Source organism: Orycteropus afer, unplaced genomic scaffold (genome assembly GCF_000298275.1).
Source record: "Orycteropus afer afer isolate SDZICR_OR568_19922 unplaced genomic scaffold, OryAfe1.0 scaffold00069, whole genome shotgun sequence".
NCBI lineage: Eukaryota > Metazoa > Chordata > Mammalia > Tubulidentata > Orycteropodidae > Orycteropus > Orycteropus afer.
Window position 1 is genome coordinate 9,229,026 of NW_006921656.1, and position 22,317 is coordinate 9,251,342.

The 22,317-nt window shown below is 47.7% G+C and overlaps 1 protein-coding gene across 1 annotated transcript in view; it reads right to left on the reverse strand.

Moving 5' to 3' along the window:
* The window catches only part of TG (thyroglobulin), a 243,257-nt gene that overhangs the window by 186,731 nt on the left and 34,209 nt on the right, over window positions 1-22,317 (reverse strand). The window contains exons 16-22 of the mRNA XM_007940540.1: window positions 20,326-20,526; window positions 19,871-20,083; window positions 18,418-18,572; window positions 17,575-17,731; window positions 12,674-12,898; window positions 5,732-5,881; window positions 1,547-1,717 (exon numbers count right to left, since the gene is read on the reverse strand). Coding sequence (XP_007938731.1) covers window positions 1,547-1,717; window positions 5,732-5,881; window positions 12,674-12,898; window positions 17,575-17,731; window positions 18,418-18,572; window positions 19,871-20,083; window positions 20,326-20,526 — 1,272 coding nt within the window. The remainder of the gene's footprint in view (window positions 1-1,546; window positions 1,718-5,731; window positions 5,882-12,673; window positions 12,899-17,574; window positions 17,732-18,417; window positions 18,573-19,870; window positions 20,084-20,325; window positions 20,527-22,317) is intronic.

Below are 22,317 nucleotides of genomic sequence, written 5' to 3' on the forward strand. Positions count from 1 at the left end.
AGAAGATGAATGTTTCTCATTTGGATTTTCTCTGGGCTTTATGTCATTAGCTGGACCAACTTTCCTAAGGACAGACAGGCTATACGTGTGAGGGAGTGAATGAGTGAGTGTGTGTGAGTGTGTGGGTGTGTAATAAGGATGCAGACTAATCTAGGTGGACACACAGCCTGATATAACGGAAAGAACAAGGGTTGGGGAGCAGACACACACACACCAGGAACCAGTTACCTAAGGACAGACAGGCTACACGTGTGAGTACATGCGTGCATGTGAGCACATGTGAGTGAGATGAGGACACCGAGGAATCTAGGAAGCACAGCCTTGTGCGATGGAAAGAACAAGGGCTGGGGAGCAGACACACACCAGTAAACAGTTACTGTTGAGTCAGTTCCAAATCATGGCGACCTCTCCCAGCTCAAGCTCCAGTGATGCTACTTCCTAGGGGATAAGAAGTCCTGGTGGAACAACAGTTACATGCTTAGCTGCTAACTGGAAGGCTGATGGTTCAAATCCACCCAGCAACTCTGCAGAAGAAAGATGGGGCAATCTGCTCCCATAAAGATGACGGCCAGGACAACCCGATGAGGCAGTTCTACTCTGTTATACAGGGTTGCTATGAGTTGGAATTGACTTGAAAACAACCAACAACAATTATATGATATGTCACAAAACACCCTTGTTTCTGTTTCCTCGGCTCAAATACTGGGAATTCTAATCTCTGCTCCTCAAACTCCTGCAAGGTTTGCATATGATAACACAGAAAATGCCCGGCTCAGTGCCTGGCACATAGTCAGCCCTGGCTGTGTTAGCCCCTCTCCTTCCTCGTGAGGCAGTCTGGCACCAGCAGGGCTGGCTCTGGCTTGTCAGGTCAGCCACGGGACCTCACACGGATGGCAGAGACTATGAGTACAAGGAGTCCTAGGGACTTAGAAGAGGTCAGCAGAAAAGGACCTTGGTGATTGTCTCAGCCAGTCCCTGACGTCCCAGATGAGGACACAAGGCATGGTCAAAGTCACTGCTGCTCCTGAGCCTCCTGAACATTGTTAGGAGATAGTTATCAGCACCCTGGAGCACGCCATTGCCAGCACACTCCACACCTCTACCAGGTAGGCATGAATACGCCTGCTTTAGAGGCGAGAAAACACTGAGGGTACGTGACGTGCCCAAGATCACCCAGCACCAGGGTCTCTCTCCCTTCCGCTCTGTGAATCTCCTATTGCACCCATATTGTAGGAGATCAGATGGTTCGCCTAGGGCTTTCCCACCAATAACCCCACTGAAGAACTGTGCCTGCACAGGGGAGTGCTCCACGAATACCTGTTGACGTTATGTGTCACTCACAATATCTCATGACACAGGCAGGGGCCACAGGGCACAGGCTGAGGATCAGAGAGGTCGAGCACCTTTCTCTGGGTCACCCAGTGAGTCAGCTGTGGATGAGGACTGGCCCCCAAGTCCTTATCTCTCCTTGTCTCTCTCTCTACAAAGCCCTTTAATCCCTGCCCGCTCTCAGGTGATCAAGGCCAACTGAACCATCAGCACATACTTAGGCACTGAGATTCCATGAGTGGCACTTCTGTTTCTGATCCAGGCAGCCTCTGGCCCTCGCGGTCCACACAGAAAGCCTTCCCACTGCCCCTGTCTGTCTGGTGTGCACGGTACTGGCCGTCCTGGTCACACTGCAGGCCTGCCTCATTCCTCTGACAGTCGGTGACACCTGAAACCAAGACATGGACACAACATCAGGCACTTGTCTCCAGGATTACCTCCCCTCTGCACTCCTGGCCCCTAGCCCATTTATCAGAAGTCCAAGGCACATGTCTGACCCAGACACTCAATCTTAAAGTCCTTCAGTGCCTCCACCCTGGCCAAAGGACAGTATCCAGGCTCCCTATTCTGGCCAGTAAGGCCCTGTGGCGTGGTCCTCACTCATCACAACACCTGTCCATCTGCCCTGTGCTCCAAACACAATTGGCTACTTCCAGCACCCTGACCACATCATCCTCTCTAACATCTTCGCTCAAAACATAGGTTCTGCTCTTCCTGGTCCCTGGGGCCCAGTACTCCCCAGCTCTCTCTGGGTTAGCTCCCCACTGCTCTTCAGCTCTCAGCAAAATGCTCGAGGCCCCAGGCGGCAAGGCCAAGTCAAGTTCAACTGCTCCACATCATCCTAGCAGCCTACACCTCTCCTTCACAGCAGGGAGCATGGTCATTGTTTATGTGGGGTGATGAGTAGATGAATGTCTGGCTCACTGCTGGAGAGTAAGAGCCCTAAGGGTAGGGACTAGGTCTGGCTCTGCTCACCACTGTATCCCAGGGCCTGGCTCAGGAACTGACATACAGTAGGAGCTCCAAACAATCAATGACTATTAGCGTAGTGCCTAAGGCTTTTGTTGTTGTTGTTGTGTGCCGTGGAGTCAGCCCTGACTCATAGCGACCCCTCCTTGGGTTTCCGAGGCAGTATCACTACGGAAGTAGGATTGCCCAACCTTCCTTCCGAGGAGTGCTGGTGGGTTTGAACTGCCAGCCTTCTGGTTAGCAGTCAAGTGCCTTAGCCACTATGCTACCAGAGCTCCCAAGGCATTTGACTGCTAACCAGAGAGCTGGTGGTTCAACCCCACCAGCCACTCCCCAGAAGGAAGACTGGGCAATCTACTTCCGTAGTGATACTGCCTCAGAAACCCAAGGAGGGGTTGCTATGAGTCGGATCCGACTCAACGGCAGTATTAGTTGAATACATGGATGAATACCTTTATTCCTGTGCTCAGCTATAGCCTCTGCTGGAAGTCCCTTCTCCATCTGTCCCCCAGCAAGTCCCCACTGGCTCTCAAAGCCTGATTCAAGTTTCTCCAACAGAGCTCACGTCAACCCCCTTCGGACTATCAACCACCCCAACTTACATTTCTACATTTGCATGCTTACTTTCCCATCAGACTCAGCGCAACTCCAGGAGAGGGAATGCATCTTTCCGGGTTGGGAATGCCCAGGACTTGGCACAAAGCAGGTGCTCAAGACATTTTTGATAAATGCCATCAAAGGCTAGTATCCTGACTTGGTCCTTCAGGGTTAGGAACTAGGTGAAGGGTCTTCTTTTGTGGCAGACCAAGGGCCTGAGAACATCTAATTTTCTATAATTAAAACTATTAGTTATGTGATTAATATTGACAGGCTTTTTCTTTTTCTTTTTTGTAGGAGGAGGGGATTACCAAAAGCTTTTTTAAATAGAATGCTTTCCATGGCACATATGATTGTATGTATTAACATATCAACAAACAAACAGACAAACACATAAAGGACTACTCAGCTACCAACCAACCCAAACCAAATTCACTGCCCTTGAGTCAATTCTGGCTCATGGTGACCCTAAAGGACAATGTAGAATGGCCCCATAGGGTTTCCAAGGCTGTCGATATCTACAGAAGCAGACTGCCACATCTTTCTCCCTTGGACCTCCTCCCTTTCAGTTAGAAGCCAAACACTTTAACCACTGTGCCACTAGAACTCCCTGGTTAGCAACAGAACCTCAAAAATAATCTAAAGTTGGACCTGCTAGGTCAGTAAATACAGTTCACATCATCAACTGCCGACACAAGGTGTTTGTAAATAAGAACAATAAGAGAGACCTCAACTATACAGAGGAACTGGGATTCTGAAAAATATCCTAACACCAAAGGGAAACCAAGTAAATATCCCTGTTTGGCATCATTTGAAACCCAGAAGACTTTCCAGCTCTGTGCTTCTCTTGACTGTAATTCCATCTAAGGACACAGACCAGATCATTCAACATGCAGAGCATGGGGCTTAATGAGTCATGGAGAAGTTTTTGGATAGAAAACGGGTCCTTTAACAGACTCCAGCTCTGACCGTGGCAAACCACTCACTCAGGTCTCTGCTTTGCCCAAGAAGATGTGAAGAGAGTGGTAAGGAGACAACACTACTCCACTCCTGCATGGAAGCACAACAAAGCCCAACTCAAGCACAGGTTGGGGAAAGATACTTATTGTACACTTTGCAGGCACTTTCAACATTGAGTCGAGATTCATAACCACTCTAAGCGCGGTAGGAGCCCTAGCGGAGCAACGGTTAAGCATTCTGCTGCTAACTGAAAGGTCAGAGATTCAAACCTATCCAGCAGCTCCAGAGGAGAAAGACATGGCAATCTGTTCCTGTAAAGATTACAGCCAAGAAAACCCTATGGGGCAGTTCTATTCCATCACATGGGATTGCTATGAGTCAGAATTGACTCAACGGCACCTAACAACATCAACAACTGAGTGAGGTATATTGGCACCATGTAACAGATGAGAATGAAAGTGAGAAGGAAAGTGAGTTGGCCTAGGTCACAGGGTTAGTAAGACAAGACAGGGATGGAGCAGAATCTGCCTCGAGCTGAGCTTCAGCCTCTTGCACTATGCCCTTCCCTCCTATCACCCCACCCACCCATAAACAAGGATCAGTACATGGATCTCTCCTAGGAAAGTGTGTCTCTTGCAGTTGATGGCATTTAGAGCTATTTCAAACCACAAGGCCTGAAGTCAATGTGCTCAGACAGGTGATGTAGAGTTGTCAAGGACACTGTCCCACTGAGCAGAATTTCTTCTCCAGGAGGGAAGTTAGACTCTTGGCCTATACAAAGTCATCTTACTCTTACTTGCTTTGAATCACAGTGTACTGTTCTTCTGACAAAGAGCCTGGGTGGCACAGTGGGTAAGCACTCAGCTGCTAACGGAAAGGTCGGTGGTTTGAACCCACCAGTCACTCCATGAGAGATAGACCTGGAGATCTGCTCCTGTAAAGATTACAGCCCAGGAAACCCTATGGGGCAGTTCTCCTCCTTCACATGGGGTTGCTAGGAGTCGGAATTGACTCAACAGCAACACGTTTGGGCACTCCTCACCAAAGAACCTGTCCTTATCAAAGAAGGCATCTCAGCGTCCTCTTAATTGTTAATTAACTGTTGTTTTAAATTCTAGAAACTATTACCATCTTAACCAATGACAGTTTGCCTCATGTTGATACAATTTCAGGCTAACATGAAAAGATGTGAAACAAAGCACGTTATAGGAGCTTGTTAGGAAGAAGCCAACGTTGCTAACTGACAATTAAATCAGGCCAAGAGAAGTCACGTGACATCCAGGAAGGCTACAGGAACACACAGCCCTGACAAATGCGTCAGGCACTACAGTGTCACAGAGCACCAGCTGAGGATGCATTCCTCCATCTGATAAGGGTGACTCACAGATAATCAGCAGTTTCAGAATCAGATAACACCACTCCAAGCTCTTCTGAGTGACTGTGGCTGAATTACATTACTTCTCTGTGAAAGCAGCAATAATGTATTTACCTGGAAGGAGTACTGGGAAGATTGAATGGGACAACACAGGTAAAAGGCCTGGCTGAGAGCCTGGCCGCAGACAGGCTGCTGAACACAGTGGCCCCTTCCTTCATTTGGTTTCAAACCCAAAACCAGACCTGTTGTCAGCAAATCGATTCCAACTCATGGTGACTCTTTGTCCTCCACGGGACATTTGGCACTGTCTGGAGACATTTTTGGTTGTCCCAACTGTGGGGTGCAGTGGGCATCTATTGAGTAGAGGCCAGAGATGCTGCTGAACTCCCCAGCAAGGAACTGTGTGACCCAAATGTCAATTGTGCTGGCTTTATGAAAGCCTGCTGTGTCCCCCTTATATCACAGCACTCCTCCTTCTAAGGAGGGCACTGCAGAACTTACAGTGAGCCTGGCTGAAAGCCCCAGCAGACAAGGTCGTTCTGCCCACAGGACACGGGACACAGGCAGAGCTACCGGCTTGTTCCTGGTAGAATCCGATGGAACAAGGAACACACTGTTCATCCTGAAAATAGCTTCCTTCAGGACATTTAACTAGAAAAAATAAACAAAGTATGATGTTAAAGATCAAGCCACTTGCTTTACAGTTACAACCCCAGAACACACAGGCTTGGGTAAATCCTAAAATTAGTTCAAAAGCCCATTCATTTAACAAATGTCTATTGAGAACTTACTGTGTGTCAGGCTCTAAGAGCTGGGGATACAGCTGGAAAGAAGGCCAACAGGTGCCTGCTCTCCAGGAGCTGACATGCTAGTGGAGGAGAGGGTGTCAGACAAGCATTGGAGACCTGGGAGGAATGAGACAGGAGCTGTGATGGAGCGTGAAGGAGGGAAGACAAGCCAGAGAGGGCAGCCTTCTCAGGACGTGGCTCCTGAGACCAACACGATGAGGAATAAGCCAGGCAAAGATCTAAGGGAAGAGAATTCCAGGCAGAGGGAATAGCAAGTGCAAAATCCGTGACGTAGGAATGAGTTTGGAGTATTCCAGGACAGGATAGAGAAAAGCCAGGGGGCCTAGAGTTTGGTAGCCCAAGGGAAGAATGACATGAGAAGAAGCTGGGGAACCACCTGAAAGATGAGGGTCCCTCCCCAGGTCTCCATGGGAATGCTTCCCAACGTGAAGGGCACGGCATGACACAGTGGAGGTGTGAGCACTGGGCTCGGACAGATTTGGTGAAGTCCCACTCCCCACTCTACCTGTATGATTGGACACTTCTGAGGCTCCATTTCCGTAACAATACAACCTCACTGGGTGTGGTGACAGTGTACATAGGGAACGTATCTTAATGCCGGTTTGACAAATGTGCTCAACAGATGGTTACTGAGGAAGCCCTTCCTCGTAGCCAACCTAACTCACTCTGTTCAAACATGGCCCCTCTCTATTGGGGCCATTTCAATAATTCAGCGGCATATTTGACTTACACAGCCTCTCTCCCTAAGTTGTTAATAACACTGCTCAGCCAGGACCATGGTGGGGCCAGTGACAACCCTGAGAGTGACAGCCTCCTCACGGTCTGCCCTGGGTGCTTCGCTTGCCTCCTTCCAGTCCCTCTCCAGGACATGCAACGCTTCTCCCCCCATTCACCTGCCGACTCTCAGTGCAGACTGACCTTTTGATTCTAACGGCCCCGATCCCTCCTAAATAGCCTCCTCTGGCCTGAAACAGGAAGTCTCTGGGTGCTCCAATGGTTGACATGTTTAACTGCCAACCGAACAGCTGGAGGCTCAAGTCCACGCAGAGATGCCTCTGAAGAAAGCTCTGGAGATCTCCTTCTGAAAAATCACCCACTGAAAACCCTGTGGAGCACAGTTCGACTCTGACACACACGGGCTGCCATGAGTCAGTCAGCTCAATGGCTGGGAACCCAGAAAATTAATCCTGAGGCACTATATCTCACAAGGCTTCTAGCTAGCGTCTGAGGAGCTCTGTTTGAGGAAAGCACGTGAACTTGGCCACACTGATTCTGATGGTTCAGAAAAGGGGGTCAGGGAAGGAGACTCTTTTTGCTTTCTTTCCTGGTTCAGAGTTGTGTTCCCAAGAGTTTGCCAAATAACTTCCAGAAAAAATCAGTTGTTACCCAGTGAAGGTGTGAGCTAAAATCTTGCCTGCTCTGGGGAGCTCTGACCATGTACCTGGCACTCTACTGTGGACATAAATACAACCCTTCCTTGTGAGTTAATATTTTATGCCCATTTCACGGAACACAAAGCCAAGCAGCAGGACACTCACACATGACTTCCTGGCATGTTTTCCTGCAAAGGGCAGTGGGGAAGTAAAATTACAGAACGTGCCAAGCACAGCTGTGGGCAAATTAATGTGTTATCTCAACCCAATGAGAAAGATATCATCCCCCTTCACGCTGTTTTAACTCAGAGGAAACAGAGGTTCAAGGTCAAGGAAATAGGTTGTGAGGTGATATGAGATTTGAACTCCATTCTCTCCAAACCAAAGCCCTTCCTCCACTCCCCATTCTAAGCTGCCTTCCTTTAGTAAAGAAGGAAGCTCAAACATGTGGGGCGGGTGAGGACGGAGCCAGCTTTGGTGTAGCCACTACTATCTCAAGTCTGGGTATGTTCTCGGTGTTTCTGAGTAAATCAGAAACTTGAGCCACATCTTGGAAACTGAACTACGTGTTTTTCCGGTCTACCCCAAGCAATTAACATCCTCCGTCAGAGAGTGAAGTTTCATTACTTCTATGAGTCAGGTTGTTGATGATCTTCTCTAGCATTTCACCCCCATAAGTGTGACTATGTATTCGAGTAAGTGGTCTTCAAGGTCATTGCTAAAGGACTACTCAACATTTTCAGCTGGCCTGAGTTGCCCAAGAGGCCCATGAAGGAGCTGAAATAAGAGCCCAGGGATGGATGCTTGTGAGAAGCCCATCAGCACCAGCCCCTTCACTGTGCTCAAGGAACCCACAGCCTCTTTCCTTCCACCTTTTCTCTTCATCTCTGACGTCAAGTGTCTTTTCCCTCAAATAACAAGCTCATAACTCAGAACGAGACTGGGGCTCAGTTATCATCATCCTTCCCTTAGCTGGCAGAGCCTTTCCAAGGCAGCTGAAGCCACTTTAACAACCAAATGCTCCTCCTTCCATAACATACTCCATCGGGATCACTGGAAAACTCGTGGCTGCAGTTTCCTCTGTTGTAAAATGGGACAATTGGATCTAGCCGAGTTTGAGCATTGCACAACGTTTTAGGTTATGCTAGCCTCCTTCCCACACATCCCCCCAAACAGTGAAAGCCAGTTTTCTGCTGAACAAAAATATCTGTGAGTAAACGCAGTATTCCTCTCTTAGCTGCACTCCACCCCACACCTGCCTGTCACTTGCCGACTTCAGATTCCTCCATGGTGCCCCTCACCAGTCCATGGCCCTTGCCCCAGGCCTCTCCTGCTCTGGCCCTGCCTACTTCCCTGGTCCCACCTCTGGCCACACCCCCTGTATACCCTACTCCCCGTCATATAAACATATGCACTGACTCCAAACCATGCTGCTTCACTTCTCCCTGCTGCTGCACTTACCTCCCTTCCTTGGAAGTCCTTCATCAATTAGCACCCCCAGTATGGGCATGTGTGTGTACACACACACACACACACACCACCACCACCACCACCACCACTACATCTCTCTTGTCTGAGCAGAAATTCCTACTCACCCTTTAAGACTTTATGCCAGTCTCTGCCACCCAACAAACTTCTCAGACTGGGAAGCCAAAGCTCCTTGCACATGATACTAGAGCCATCCACTAACTTAGCCTCCCCCAACTAGACTGTGAGCTCCTTCAAAGTAGGGGCTATGTATATTCTTTCTTAAACATGTAACTTGGTATTTGAAACAAAACTGTCTTTCGAAACATTGGATGGATGGATGGATGGAAAGGTGGACAGGTGGATGAATAAATGAGTGAATGGAGAGATGGATGGGAAGGAGGGAGGAAACAAGAGACAACATATTATTTTGGGGATTAAAACAAAATTCACAAGGAGCCAGCTCTATTATAAGAAATAGGTGAATGGTAAAATAGTTCAGAATGGACAATGGAAAATTCAGGCAATTTCTATAGGATTCTACTACATGGACAAATCTAGTAGGAAGGCTGCCAGAAGGCAGTGCCAAGGGGCAGCTATATGGGCCACCTAGAGGCCAAAGAGTGAGTATAGCTGACCCACTGAGCCACAAACAAAGCCCCCATTACCCTAAAGTGCCCAGTTCCCTGGAAGAGGACTCCACGCCATCACAAGTCACGAGGGATGGACAGTCCCATTGCCCCTGGCTCATGGCCTCCATGTGGCCATCCAGATGAACCCCCCAGAGAGAGAATACACAGAAATCTGCTTCCTCTCCAGCTGTGCTCCAGATGTGACTGCATTTTAGAAGGAAAAGTTGCCAAGGAGCACAGATTCAAAAACCCAGGGCATGATATCCCTGCAAACACCTTCACAGAGAAGGAAGACATGTGATGAAGAGGACAAAACAAAGAATGTGTAGTCAAACAGATCTGAGTTCAAATCTCAGTATAGCCAATCAACAACAAAGCCCTCACTGAGTGTCTGTTAGGTGCGAGCAGTATGCATTGATTATTTCATGCAATCCGCACAACAATCCCATGACACAGGTAGTTTTATGTCTGGCTTTTTTAGTTCATGCTTCTCATTTTTTAATGAAGACAAATAGCTTTCCCAAGATCCCACAACTAGGAAGTGTTAGAGCCAGAACTCAAACCCAGATCTCCCTGATTTCAAAGAGCAACTCCAAACACTGTTAACTCCAACCTGGGTTTCCTCTCCCACAATATGTGATTAAAACCTGACTCTCTGGACCAGAGAAATGCTAGTCAGGAAACTCAATCAAGCTTGATTTATGATCAAGTTTAATGATATATACTATCACTGACACTAGGGGAAAATCCAAGTCTTTAGTGATTACTTTTGTAAATTCCATTCTGGACCTTTCTAAACATTTGGAGTAATAAGCAAACCACGCCATTCAATCCCACCCTTCCTACTGCTACTTTTTTTTTTCTTTTCGGAAGTAGTAGTAGGAAGGGTGGGACTGAATGGTGTGATTTACATTCTTTGTGAGTCAGCAAGGACTGCAGGAGTTGAAAAACAGAATGTAAATTTGTCTAGTGCAGGGGTAACAGCCCATGGGCCAAATTCAATCCATCTTCTATTTTGGTAAATCAAGTTTTACTGGAACACAGTCTTGGCTTTCTCTCTGCAATGGCTGAGTTCAGTCATTAAGACAGAGACCTAGAAGGGCTAAAACGTTTGTTACGTGCCCTGGTACAGAAAAGCCTTGCCATGTCTTGTTTTAGAGCAAGTGTATTCTGGGCAAACCCTTTAACTCAGTCACGTTTCTGTGTCCCCCATCCACAGTGGTCCCACCCTCTCTGAAGTCCTCACTATCTGGGTTCTGATGTTGGGTGACATCCATGAAGGCAAGATTGTCTAAGCCTCCCTCCCTCTCTCCCAGCTGAGCAGGGCTACCCACCTTGGCAAAGAGACACTAACACTCTGATTTTCAGGATGGCCAACCCTCGAAGGAACTTTGGTATCAGATCTCTAGTCTACCCTTTTACTTTAACATGGGAAACTGAGGCCCTGGGAGGGGAAAGGACCTGCCTAAAGGCACCAAGTCCACACAGGTTCTACAGGGCCAGCCCTTGACCATCTCCATCTCCTGCTACTTCACATCTTAATTCCATGCTCCCTCCATCAGTACTACCTGGGTGGCTATCAAAGCTTGGCTCCTGGTTCCCACTGTAAACCCCCTCCCTACACATACACTTCCAATTCGGTCCTTGACAGTGGAGTAAGGGGTCTTTGCACTAAAGTCTGAGAACACTGCTGTAGGTTCTGAACACCCCCTTGTCTGTGATCCCATTTCTCCCACCTTGATAGGTGGCTCCCATCCACGTTTGTCCCCACTGCTTGTCCTCTTTGCTTGGGCAGCTCTGGTGAGGTGGGAAGTTACTGGCCCCACTGGTAATTGTTTAGATGAACCTGAGTCCCTGCTACAGTCCACCCTGCTCTGGGCACTAGAAAAGGGTTATATCATTGAATCTGAGCCTTCACTTCTTGTATGTAAATTAGGCAACATTCCCTGCCTAAAAAATGCTGACTAAGAGCTATTCTGAGAGTCCAAACAAATATTTGTGAAGACTGCATTATAGACCGAAGAGTTCTCTAAACATTAGTGAGAAGTGGTTTTTCTTTCTTATCTATGTTGACATTTAGCTGCATCTTAGATCAAACTGGAGTTCAGATCTTGACATGCATTTCAGAAAAGGAAAGGCCATGTAGCTTTTGTGTTGCAACCAATTATAAATAATGAGAAGCAAAGTGCCTGTGCTGAGTCTTCTCTCTCTTCAGGTCAGGGAAAATGCCTGTTCATCTCACATGGGAGGAAGGTTCCTCAGCAAGGTACCTTTTACGTTTCTGTGATAGATAGAATAACACATTACCATTGAGTCGATTCCAACTCCTAGAGACCCTATAGGACAGAATACAAATGTCCTATAGGGTTTCCAAGTTGTAACTTTTAAGAAAGCAGACTGCTTTCTCCCATGGAGCAGCTGGTGGGTTCGAACCACTGACCTTTCCAGTTAGTTGTTGTTGTTGTTGTTATGTGCCGTCGAGTCGGACCTGACTCATAGCGACCCCTCCTTGGGTTTCCGAGGCAGTATCACTACGGAAGTAGGATTGCCCAACCTTCCTTTCGAGGAGTGGCTGGTGGATTTGAACCGCCAGCCTTCTGGTTAGCAGTCAGGTGTTTTAGCCACTATGCTACCAAAGCTCCCAGTTCGTAGCCAAGTGCTTAACCACTGCACCACCGGAGTCCTGACAGAATAGTGATCCTGAAAGATATCCTCATTTTAATCCCTGGAACCTTTGAATATGTTAGGTTGCCCAGCAGAAAAGAATTCAGGTTGCAGATGGAATTAAGGCTGCTTATCCAAACCAAACTCACTGCCATCCAGTCAGATCCAACTCATAGCGATCCCTCCTTGGGTTTCCGAGGCAGTATCATTACAGAAGTAGATTGCCCCATCTTCCTTCTGAGAAGTAGGTGGTGGGTTTGAACTGTCAGCCTTCTGGTTAGCAGTCAAGTATCAATATAGTGCTAGAAAATGAGCCCCCTAGGTTTCAAGACACTAAAAATTTACAGTGGCTGCAAAAATGTACTCAAACATACCAGGTCATCAAAATGGCACAGGACTAAGCAAGGTTTTGTTCTGTTATACATGCGGTCACCATGCATCAGAAGTTAGGGCCAATTTGATGACAATAATAACAACAGGAAGTGAGAGTGGACCTACCGCATCCCAGTGAATCCTGACTGGATTTGTTGGTGGCTGAGACTCTGTAAAATCCTTCCAAGCACCCAAACTGTGCTCTGGGAGAGCTGCCAAACTGGTCCCCTTGGAGGAGGCGAATGGAGGTGTCTGCTGGGAATGTCTTAGAATCCAGATGAAGCTGGAGCTCACCTCTTTGGATCAGATCTGCAAAGCCCCCAACAAGATTCTTGCCCACTAAGGCCTCCTCTGTAAGACATGGGATAAGGCAGGAGGGTCACCCCATTGTTCTCTGCAGGGCCAGAGAGAATCAAGGAGGCAGAGCTGCCTAGAATGTGCACACTGAAAAGGGACCCTTTTACAGAGGGAGAAACTGAGGCAGAGGGACGGGGGTTGACTAGCCCAAGGCCATACAGGAGAGAAAAGCACAACTAGGATGCAAACGCAGGCTCTGGTCATTTCATCTGGCCTCATGTGACCCACATTGGAATAGGACACCATGTCTTTAGTCCCTATTGAATAAAGGTGCATTACCCAGATACACGTCTACCTCAACCTTTGGGAAGCCACTTAACATTTCTGAGCCTCAATTTCTCCATCTGCAAAATGGGCTAGGGAATGCCTCTCTTGTAGTTACTGAGGATTATAAAAGATAATGTATACGAAAGTACTACTTAAAGTGAAGGCAAGGACTCCAGGAGGCAATGTGGCCTTCCATCCCAGTTTTTAACTCAGCATGGAGAACACCTCCAGCTGTTGAACTACAGGCATTTCCTAGGAAGGAAGTACATGATCACCACATCAGAGGCTGGGAAAGATCCCAGCAGGCAGCAAAGATTTGTGCTACCACAGGCTACTGGAAAGCCAGCCCATGGACTAAAACCATAGTTGCCACCATCTGCACAACTGGAGCCAGGAAAAAATTCCTACTACTGCAGCTTCAAACATACTCACATGATCTAGGTTCTCCGTGGAGGAAGACAGAAGGGGACCCTTAATTCAAACACTGGGTGGTAACTTTTCACACAGATGAATTCTACTAGAACAGGGTGATGACAGAGAGGTGGTCAGCCTCCTGGTTTATACTCTGTTAATGCTTTCCAAAAGTTCCCCATTATAGATAGAGGGCAAGTTCAAGTAGTACTGGCTATGGGGCTCTTGGCCATTGGATGATAGAGGAGAAAGTGAAATTGGCCCCCACTCTCTGGTCAGACATTGTGGGTTACTTCACCTTCTGCCAGAAAACTCAGAGGGAAATACAGTGCACAGGCATGTGATTTATCCTCAAATCCTTTTGACCCTTCTTCTTGGAGCTCCCTACTCTTGACTCATCTGTATCATAATCTCCCTGACTTAGTGTCATGGTATATTTAAATCGTGTAAGTAGTCTGAGATGTTTACAATTAGAAGTTGGTGGGACATACATTATGAACCAATGTGGCCTCCCTCACCTCACATCATTCTCCCCTTCAACACACTCTGTGCCAAGAAAGTCAAGAGAAGAATAAGAAGACTTCTGTTAAGATACAGAAATAGGCAGACAAGCTACACAGACCCTCTTCAACAAAGAAAAGAGAAACCAACTGACACAAACAAAGAAGATAATTCTAGAGCCCTAAGCTTTGAAAGGAAGTATATAGAAGTGGATTAGGCATCAACTAGTGGAAAAATATGAATGAAAACAGGACCTAAGAATAGGCTCCATTTGCTAAGGATGGCAGGGACATACAGGAGGCTGACAACGGGAAAGGAGACTGGTGGTGAGTGCATAAGTGCTGCCAACTAGTGAATAGAGGAGCACAGCACAGTACCCTGCTTATGCAGATAACATCCAAAGAAAACAAAAATCTCCAACATACAATCACCAATTAAATATAAACACAAAAATGTCACAATGCCTTGGAGACAACAGAGCATCACAGTCCACACAAGGAAGCAAGACAAAGCAGGAAGACAAGGGACCAGGATAAGGACCCAAAACACATCCCTAAGGAAGATGGAGCATTGGAACTCTGTGATAAGGAATTCAAAAGAATTATATTTAGGTACCTTCAACAAACTGAAAGACCGATGAAGGAAAACACTGATAAAACTGAGGTAAACACAAAGAAAACCCTAGAACAAATTCAAAAGACAATACAAGAACAAAATGACAAAATAAATAAAAAATTAGAAATGATACAAAATCTACACATAGAAATCCAGAAGATTAATACTAAAATTTCAGAAATAGATAACACATTGAATGGGTAAAGGAGTAGAACTGAACCAATGGAAGAAAGAATTAGAGATTGAAGGCAAATATCTCAATACTTCTTTAGAAAGGGATCAATCAGAAAAAAAGGTCAGAATAAAATGAAGAAAGCCTAAGGATCATGTGGGATACCATCAAGAGGCATATACATTGTGTAATCAGAATTCCAGAACAGGAAGAGACAAAACCACAAAAAAAAATTGTCAAAGATCTTTTGGAAGAGAATTTTCCTGGTATGATGAAAGATGAGAATATATGCATTCAAGAAGTCCAACGAACCCCAAACAGGATAAACCCCAAAAGAAAATCACAAAGACATAGCATCATCAAATTCACCAAAACCAAACACAAAGAAAGAATCCTGAAAGCAGCATGGGAAAAATGAAAAAGGGGCAACCAATAAGACTAAGCTGGGATTTCTTGGCAGAAACCATGCAGGCGAGAAGACAATGGAGTGGTATATATAAATCCCTGAAAGAGAAAAATTTCCAACCAAGAAATATATACCCAGCAAAATTGTCCCTCAAATAAACAAAAGCAAACCAAATACACTGCCGTGGAGTTGAATCCATCCGACTCATAGCAATCCCTCCTTGGGTTTCCAAGGCAGTATCACTGTGGAAATAAATTGTCCAACCTTCCTTCCCAAGAGTGGTTGGTGGGTTTGAACCACCAGCCTTCTGGTTAGCAGTCAAGTGCCTTAGGCACTACACTACCAGAGCTCCTCATCAAAAAATGTTCACATAAGCAGAAATTAAGGCAATTTGTTAAAATCAGACCAACCTTACAAGAGATGCTAAAGGGAGTCCTTTGGACAGAGAATCAACAACAGTAAACAATAACTGACCATTAACACACATGATGGCATAACCCAGAAACCAACCCAGTTATAGAAGTATCTAAAGTAAATAAGCCTACAAGATTGTAAACAGGGAACTAGAGACATCAACTGACAAGTGAGGACAACTACAAACCAAAATGAAGGAAAAAATAGTGTGTATTTACAGAACTTCTAAATGGTAGGGAAGTCGAGACAACTACAAGATAGAACAGACTGTTCTAAACTTGGGAAGAAAACTATAAATCACAGAGTAAACTCAAAGAAAAATGATAAACCTTTACATCAAAATAAAAAAGAGAACCAGCACAAGTATTTAGCAAATACTAAAACAAGAGCAACGAAGGAAGTGATAACATGATTCATAAACAAAACGAGCTCAGCACAGAAAATTATATGGAACAAAGAAATCAACACCATGAAAAAGCACATAACAAAATGACAGCAACAAATTCATATTTACTGATAATTACATATTTGGCAAGGGACTTATCTTTAAGATTTATGGAAAGCTCCAATGCCTCAACAGCAAAGAAATTAACAATCCAATTGAAAAATGGGCAGAAAACATGAATAGACACTTCACCAAGGAGGATATTCAGGTGGCCAGCAAATACATGAAGAGATGCTCATAATCATTGGCCATCAGAGAGATAAAAATCAAAACAGCAATGAGATACCATCTCACCCCAGCACTGATGGCAAGGTTCAACGAGACAGAAAATAGAAATGCTGGTAGGGATGTGGAGAGATCTGGACTGTCATACACTGCTGGTGGGACTGTGAAGTGATATAACCACTGTGGAAAGCAGTATGGTGATTCCTTAGAAAGCTGGAATTGGAAATACCATTTGACCCAGCAATCCCATTACTAGGTATAAATCCTAGAGAGCTGACAGCCAGGACAGGAACAGATATAGGCACACCCACATTCAGTGCAGCACTATTTACAATAGCAAAAAGATGGGAACAACCTACATGCTCATCAGTGGAAGAGTAGATGACCCAACTATGGTGCATACACATAATGGAATGCTATACAGCACTAAAGAATAATGTAGAGTCTGCAAAACACCAAATAACATGGATGAACTTGGAGGACATTATGCAAAGTGAAGTAAGTCAATCACAGAAGGACAAATATAGTATTAGTTCATTGTTGTGGAGGGTCAAGGAAAGGTTTACATTGGAGGGAAGTTTTCTTTGTTCATTGCCAGGGGTGGGAGGGGAAGGGAAGGAACACTGCAAAAATATATATAAATAAATAATGCATTGGCCCGTGTCACTTTAGTTTTGTGTATTTCACTGCACATAATTTATACGTCAGTAAAATGCATTTAAAAAGAGAGAGAGAGAATAATTAGAAGATGTCCAGAAAGGCACAATTAGGCTCTTTGTTTTCGATAATATTATTTAACTGTAGTAAGCTATTGACCAAACCAAACCCTCTGCCATCAAGTGAATTGTGACTAACAGTGACCCTATAGGACAGAGTAGAACTTCCCCCCTAGGGTTTCCAAGGCTGCAAATCTTTATAAAAGCAGACTGCCTTATCTTTCTCCCATGGAGTGGCTGGTGAGTTTAAACCACTGACCTTTTGATTAGCAGCCAAATGCTTTAACACTGCATCCATCACCAGAGCTCTTTTGAGCTATTGACCAGAGTCTAATAATTTCTATATAAGTTTTAGGGTTTGCTCCTTCATGTACGAAGACCATAACTCTTCCACTAGATCCCCATCGGAAGGCCTGATGGGCCTCATTACCCCTATCTGAGATGAAGAAACTGGGGCTCAGAGAGGTTGCCTAACTTCTTCAAGGCAGGAAAACATACCAATGTCATGCAAGCCAGGAAGCGAGGCTGCTGGGATGTCCTCCAGCCGAGATTTCCATGTCACGTTCACTCCTAAACGCTCCACCGTCAGACACTCCACCTGCACTGTGGAGTCATCGCAGACAGGAATGGAAACTGGGATCCCAAAAGTGTTTACCTACGTCCAGACAAAGGTTTTCGGTTCAAGAGCACATAGCAGGAAGCCAGCACTGATGGCGCCCACACTGGGTGCCAGAGATTCACTTGTGTGACTTCATTTACTTTTCTGGCCAATCCTACATCAGGATACGAGGCATTAATGACCCTCCTTTCCCCATCTATGAAAAATAAGCTGAGAGAAGTGGAACACCTTGCCCTAGACACACAGCTTATAAAGGTGTAAGTGGAGTAAGAGCTGAGCTCCATGCATTTAAAGCCCCAATGTTCCTAATTCCATGCTACCATATTTCACTGGTAAGATAGCTGTAGGCAACTCTGCTACCACGTTCACGGTACATATATCCAGTGGGACATGAACCCTGCTGGCCCAGAACTCCTGGAGCTTCCAAGAGCTCCTCTATTTTGACTATATAACCTGATCAAATCTGTGCAAACGGAGGCATGGTGCCGGGCATATCACACACTAGACACCATGATCATGGAAGGCCAAGGGTGGGTGGTAAGAACCCACGTCTGCTGCTGTGTAATAAGCCTTGGCCAAATGGTTTCCTCATTTGAGGCCTCAGTTTCTCCATTGGTGAAAGGAGTGAGGGTTCACCCGCAGATCCCTGTGAGCCATGAGGTTCTCTCACACGGTGGCCCTGAGCTCCGTCGCAGCCCCCATTCAGGGAAGGCGGGGTATACCTGGATTTGACAGAAGCCACGTGCTGTCAGCGCATCCAGCAGGAAGACCTGGAAGGCCCGCAGCAGGCCTGCATAGTCGGCGCTGCACATCTTGCCCTGTGGGAGCCGGAGCTGGAACTGCACTTTGGTGTGGACAGTCTGCCATGGCCGGAGCCCTGCAAGCAAATACCAGTGGTCAGCAGGCAGAGGCGACAGGTCGGCGGGATTCTCTTCTTTGCTTGGTTTTTCCAGGGCATATATGACCCTCCCTCATTTCACTGTAACGCACTGGCACTGTCATTTTGCATTGTCTCCCTCAGAGATGAAATACTTCCTGGCAAGAAGATTTGCCTCTGAAACTACTTCGAGTACCACAGCAAACCTAGTCCCACTTCAACTTCTAAGCTAGGGGGGCCTTCCATTTTTGGAGGACCTGAACAACATCTTGCTTGGAAAATCTTCCAAAAGCATTTCTCCCCAGAAAAAAACATTCCCATAAAAGGTTGCACATGAAAAGGACCACAACACACAGTTTTGCAGGTTAGTAATAGACACCATAGTCTCTGTGAGTGGCATCTGTTAAGGTTGTTCAGTGTACAACCTGTACAACCACATACAACCAGACACATCCACACCTCTCATCCCCAAATTCCTCGTTTCAGATCCATTTGTGAGCATCCTGGTCTTGACTACAGCTTAGGCCACCCTATCATAGCTAAGGGTACAAGCCACTTGTTTGTCCAAATCACAATTGGCATTGTTTTCTAGATGGGGGCCCTCTTATCCCAGAAAGCTTTGCAATAAATGCTATCCTCTGACACTGCCAGCCCCAGGGTCTGGGTCTCTTTCCTAGTTACCCAGCCCACTGCAGGGATGAATGGGTGCTAGGTCCCAGCTGCCCACGCTGCCCATCTGGCTGGGAGTGCCCATAGCCATGCTTTGTCAGGGTGAACACTGTCAGAGCTGAGGTCAGTGTGAGCACTCTGCACTGAGCCCTCCAAGCAGGGTGATACTGAAATAGGGCACAGGTGACCACAGCTAGCACCAGGCCCCTGCTCTAGTAGACAGTCACCCTGGAGGTCCAGATGGACTCGGGAGAGTAACTGGAGTCACAGGGTCACCCTCAGAGGCTGGATGAGTCACTCTGAGCAGGTCCACACTGTAGGAGCCAGTACGACTCTCAAAGCAGTGACCTGCTGAAGGGCCGTCCTGAATCTCAGACACCCCAGGACAGTTAGTCAATTCTCTCCAGAGAAGCCACAGTGGAGCCTCGCCCCAGTGGCCTGAGGAGCAGCACATCTGCTGCTTCTAGACGACGCTGCACCAGGCCCCGCCTCCACTCTTCGTGCACATGGCTAACCACACACATGCTACATTCAGCCAGGAAAATGAAACGATCAGGCCTCCACATCCTGCTCCTCAGCCATCTGGCCTGAGAGGGACGAGCCGGGAAGCCATCTCCAAGGCCACTTACTCTGGCAGGCCCGGGGCTGGGGCAGCTCTGCCACCCAGCGTCCGCTCTCCGCGCTGCACAGCAGGGGCCTCGGCGGGAAGGCACTCCAGTAGCCGGGACGGCACCTCAGCTGGCACTGTTGCATGGCGGCGGCCCCCTGGCCTGAGGCCGCCCCACACAGGACCACTCCGCCCGCAACACCTGCCATGCTGAACGGGAGTGGGCACTGAGGGCCTGGGGAAAGGAAAGAGCAGCAGCTGTGGGCATCTGCCCGGCTCCTGGGAGACCCGAGTTCTCCCTCCTACAGCCTCCTCTCTCCGCACCCCTCCTGTCCACTCTCAGGCCTCCTCCCTCCCTGCCCTCCCCCTGAAGAGCTCACCCTCTCTCACTTTCAACAGATACGAGCCTGGGTAGGGGCAGAGATGTGCAGGGCCCACAGGTCAGGGAGCCCCTTCGGGCAGGGATCCCCGACTTACTCTCACAGGCAGGCTGGCTCCCCGCCACGCGAGTCCCAGGCACCTCCTCTCCGCTGCCCAGGACACACCAGCAGCTGCCGCTGGCTGGGTCGCACTGCACTGGGGAGAAGCGTCCGTCCTCTGCCTCACAGGCTGGGATATAGCCTGGACCAACTCTCCTCTCCAGGACTCTGCTCCTGAGTGCCTCACAGGGGCTTGGACCTGCGCATAGGACAAGCCAGACGGCGACTCAGGGCGTCCACTCCTGCCCCGGCTCCCTTCACCTGCACAGCTGTCCCAGCCCATGCCACCAACCACCATCACCTGTCACCAGGGCTGCTACCACAGCCACTCGCCACCACAGCCCCCCCCCACCCCCAGCCAATGCCACCCCCTTGCAGGCGGCCTCTCCCCACAAGATGCGCACTGCTCAGCTCTGTACCCTGTGCCTTACCCACCCTCCAGGACCTTAGAGGCCTGAAGGCAGTGTTGCGGGTGATGAGGCAACAGGAGGAGATACACAGGGTGATGCTTTAGTAGCCTTCGGAAGGCACAGAACTGAGCTACGAGGAGAGAAGCCAGCAAGGGATTCCGGGGGCCAACTTTGGTCTAAGGATCAACCAGGTTGGGGTGTGGTGAAGGAGGCACTGCCGGCAGCAGAACAGAACCTTGATGGGACGGGGGAAGAGTGTCACACAGAAGAAAGCCTGTACTGCCTGAGGCATCTGACTGCTAACCAGAAGGCTAGTGGTTCAAACCCACCAGCCACTCCTCAGAAGGAAGGTTGGGCAATCTGCTTCCGTAAGGACACCGCCTCAGAAACCCAAGGAGGGGTCGCTATGAGTCCAATCAACTCGACGGCAGTGAGTTTGGTTTTTTGGATTTTTTTTTTTTTTTTTTTTTAGGAGATCAGCCAAACAATAGATAGGCCTATAAAGTGAACAGGGAGCTCTGGCAGCATAGTGCCTAAGGCACTTGACTGCTAACCAGAAGGCTGGTGGTTCAAACCCGCCAGCCACTCCTTGGAAGGAAGATGGGGCAATCTACTTCCGTAGTGATACTCCCTCGGAAACCCAAGGAAGGGTTGCTATGAGTCAGGTCCAACTCGACAGCACATAACAACAATAACAACATAAAGTGAACAATAACACCCATGGGGAACGTGCTCCTCATACAAGACCAAAACTGCAGCATTTGTCCAAATGATTTTTGTTTTTAAGAGTTTATGACGGGAGCCCTGGGAGGACAGTGGTTAAGTGCTCAGAAGCTAACCAGAGGTTGGAAGTAAGAACCCACCAGTGGCTCTGAGGGAGAAAGATGTGGCAGTCTCTTTCCATAAGGATTTATAGCCTTAGAACCCCTATGGGGTTCTACTCTGTCCTACAGGGCTGTTATGAGTCAGAATTGACTCGACAGCAATAGGAACAGTTACGACAGCAGGACCCTGAAATTTAAGGGATGGAGAAGCAAAGATCTGGAGATACACAGGAGTCAGCTATGTGGGGCCCCTGAGCCATGCCAAGGGGTCTGACCTTGACCCTGAGTAGAGGGGAGTAGCAGTGATTTTCTGCAGGGAAGGGAACTCAGCCCATCTGCATTTTCTGGGCATCTCCTTTGTTGCACCATGGAAAACCTTGCAGGGCCAGGCCGGAAGCAGAGGGGCCAGTGGGAGCCTGCTGTGGCATCAGACCTGTACAGCTGGCCATCCCTCAAAAGCATCCATGCCTACTTCAATGGAGACCAACGCTGGTCTGTGCTTTAGAGTGACAAAGACAGGCCCACCCCTCACTACACTTGCTTCTCCCAAGAATCTGCTGAGGTGGGTGGACATCACCCCCATTTTATAGGTGAGAAAATGGATGCTGGCAAGACTACAGCTGTGTCCACAGCCACCCAGCTCTGGAAGCAGCAGAGCTGGGACCTGAAGCCAACTCCCAGACTCCACACTCAGTGCTCGCTGGAGGGGGTGAGGAGGGGAGTACAAAAGCCCACACTCAGTGCTCGCTGGAGGGG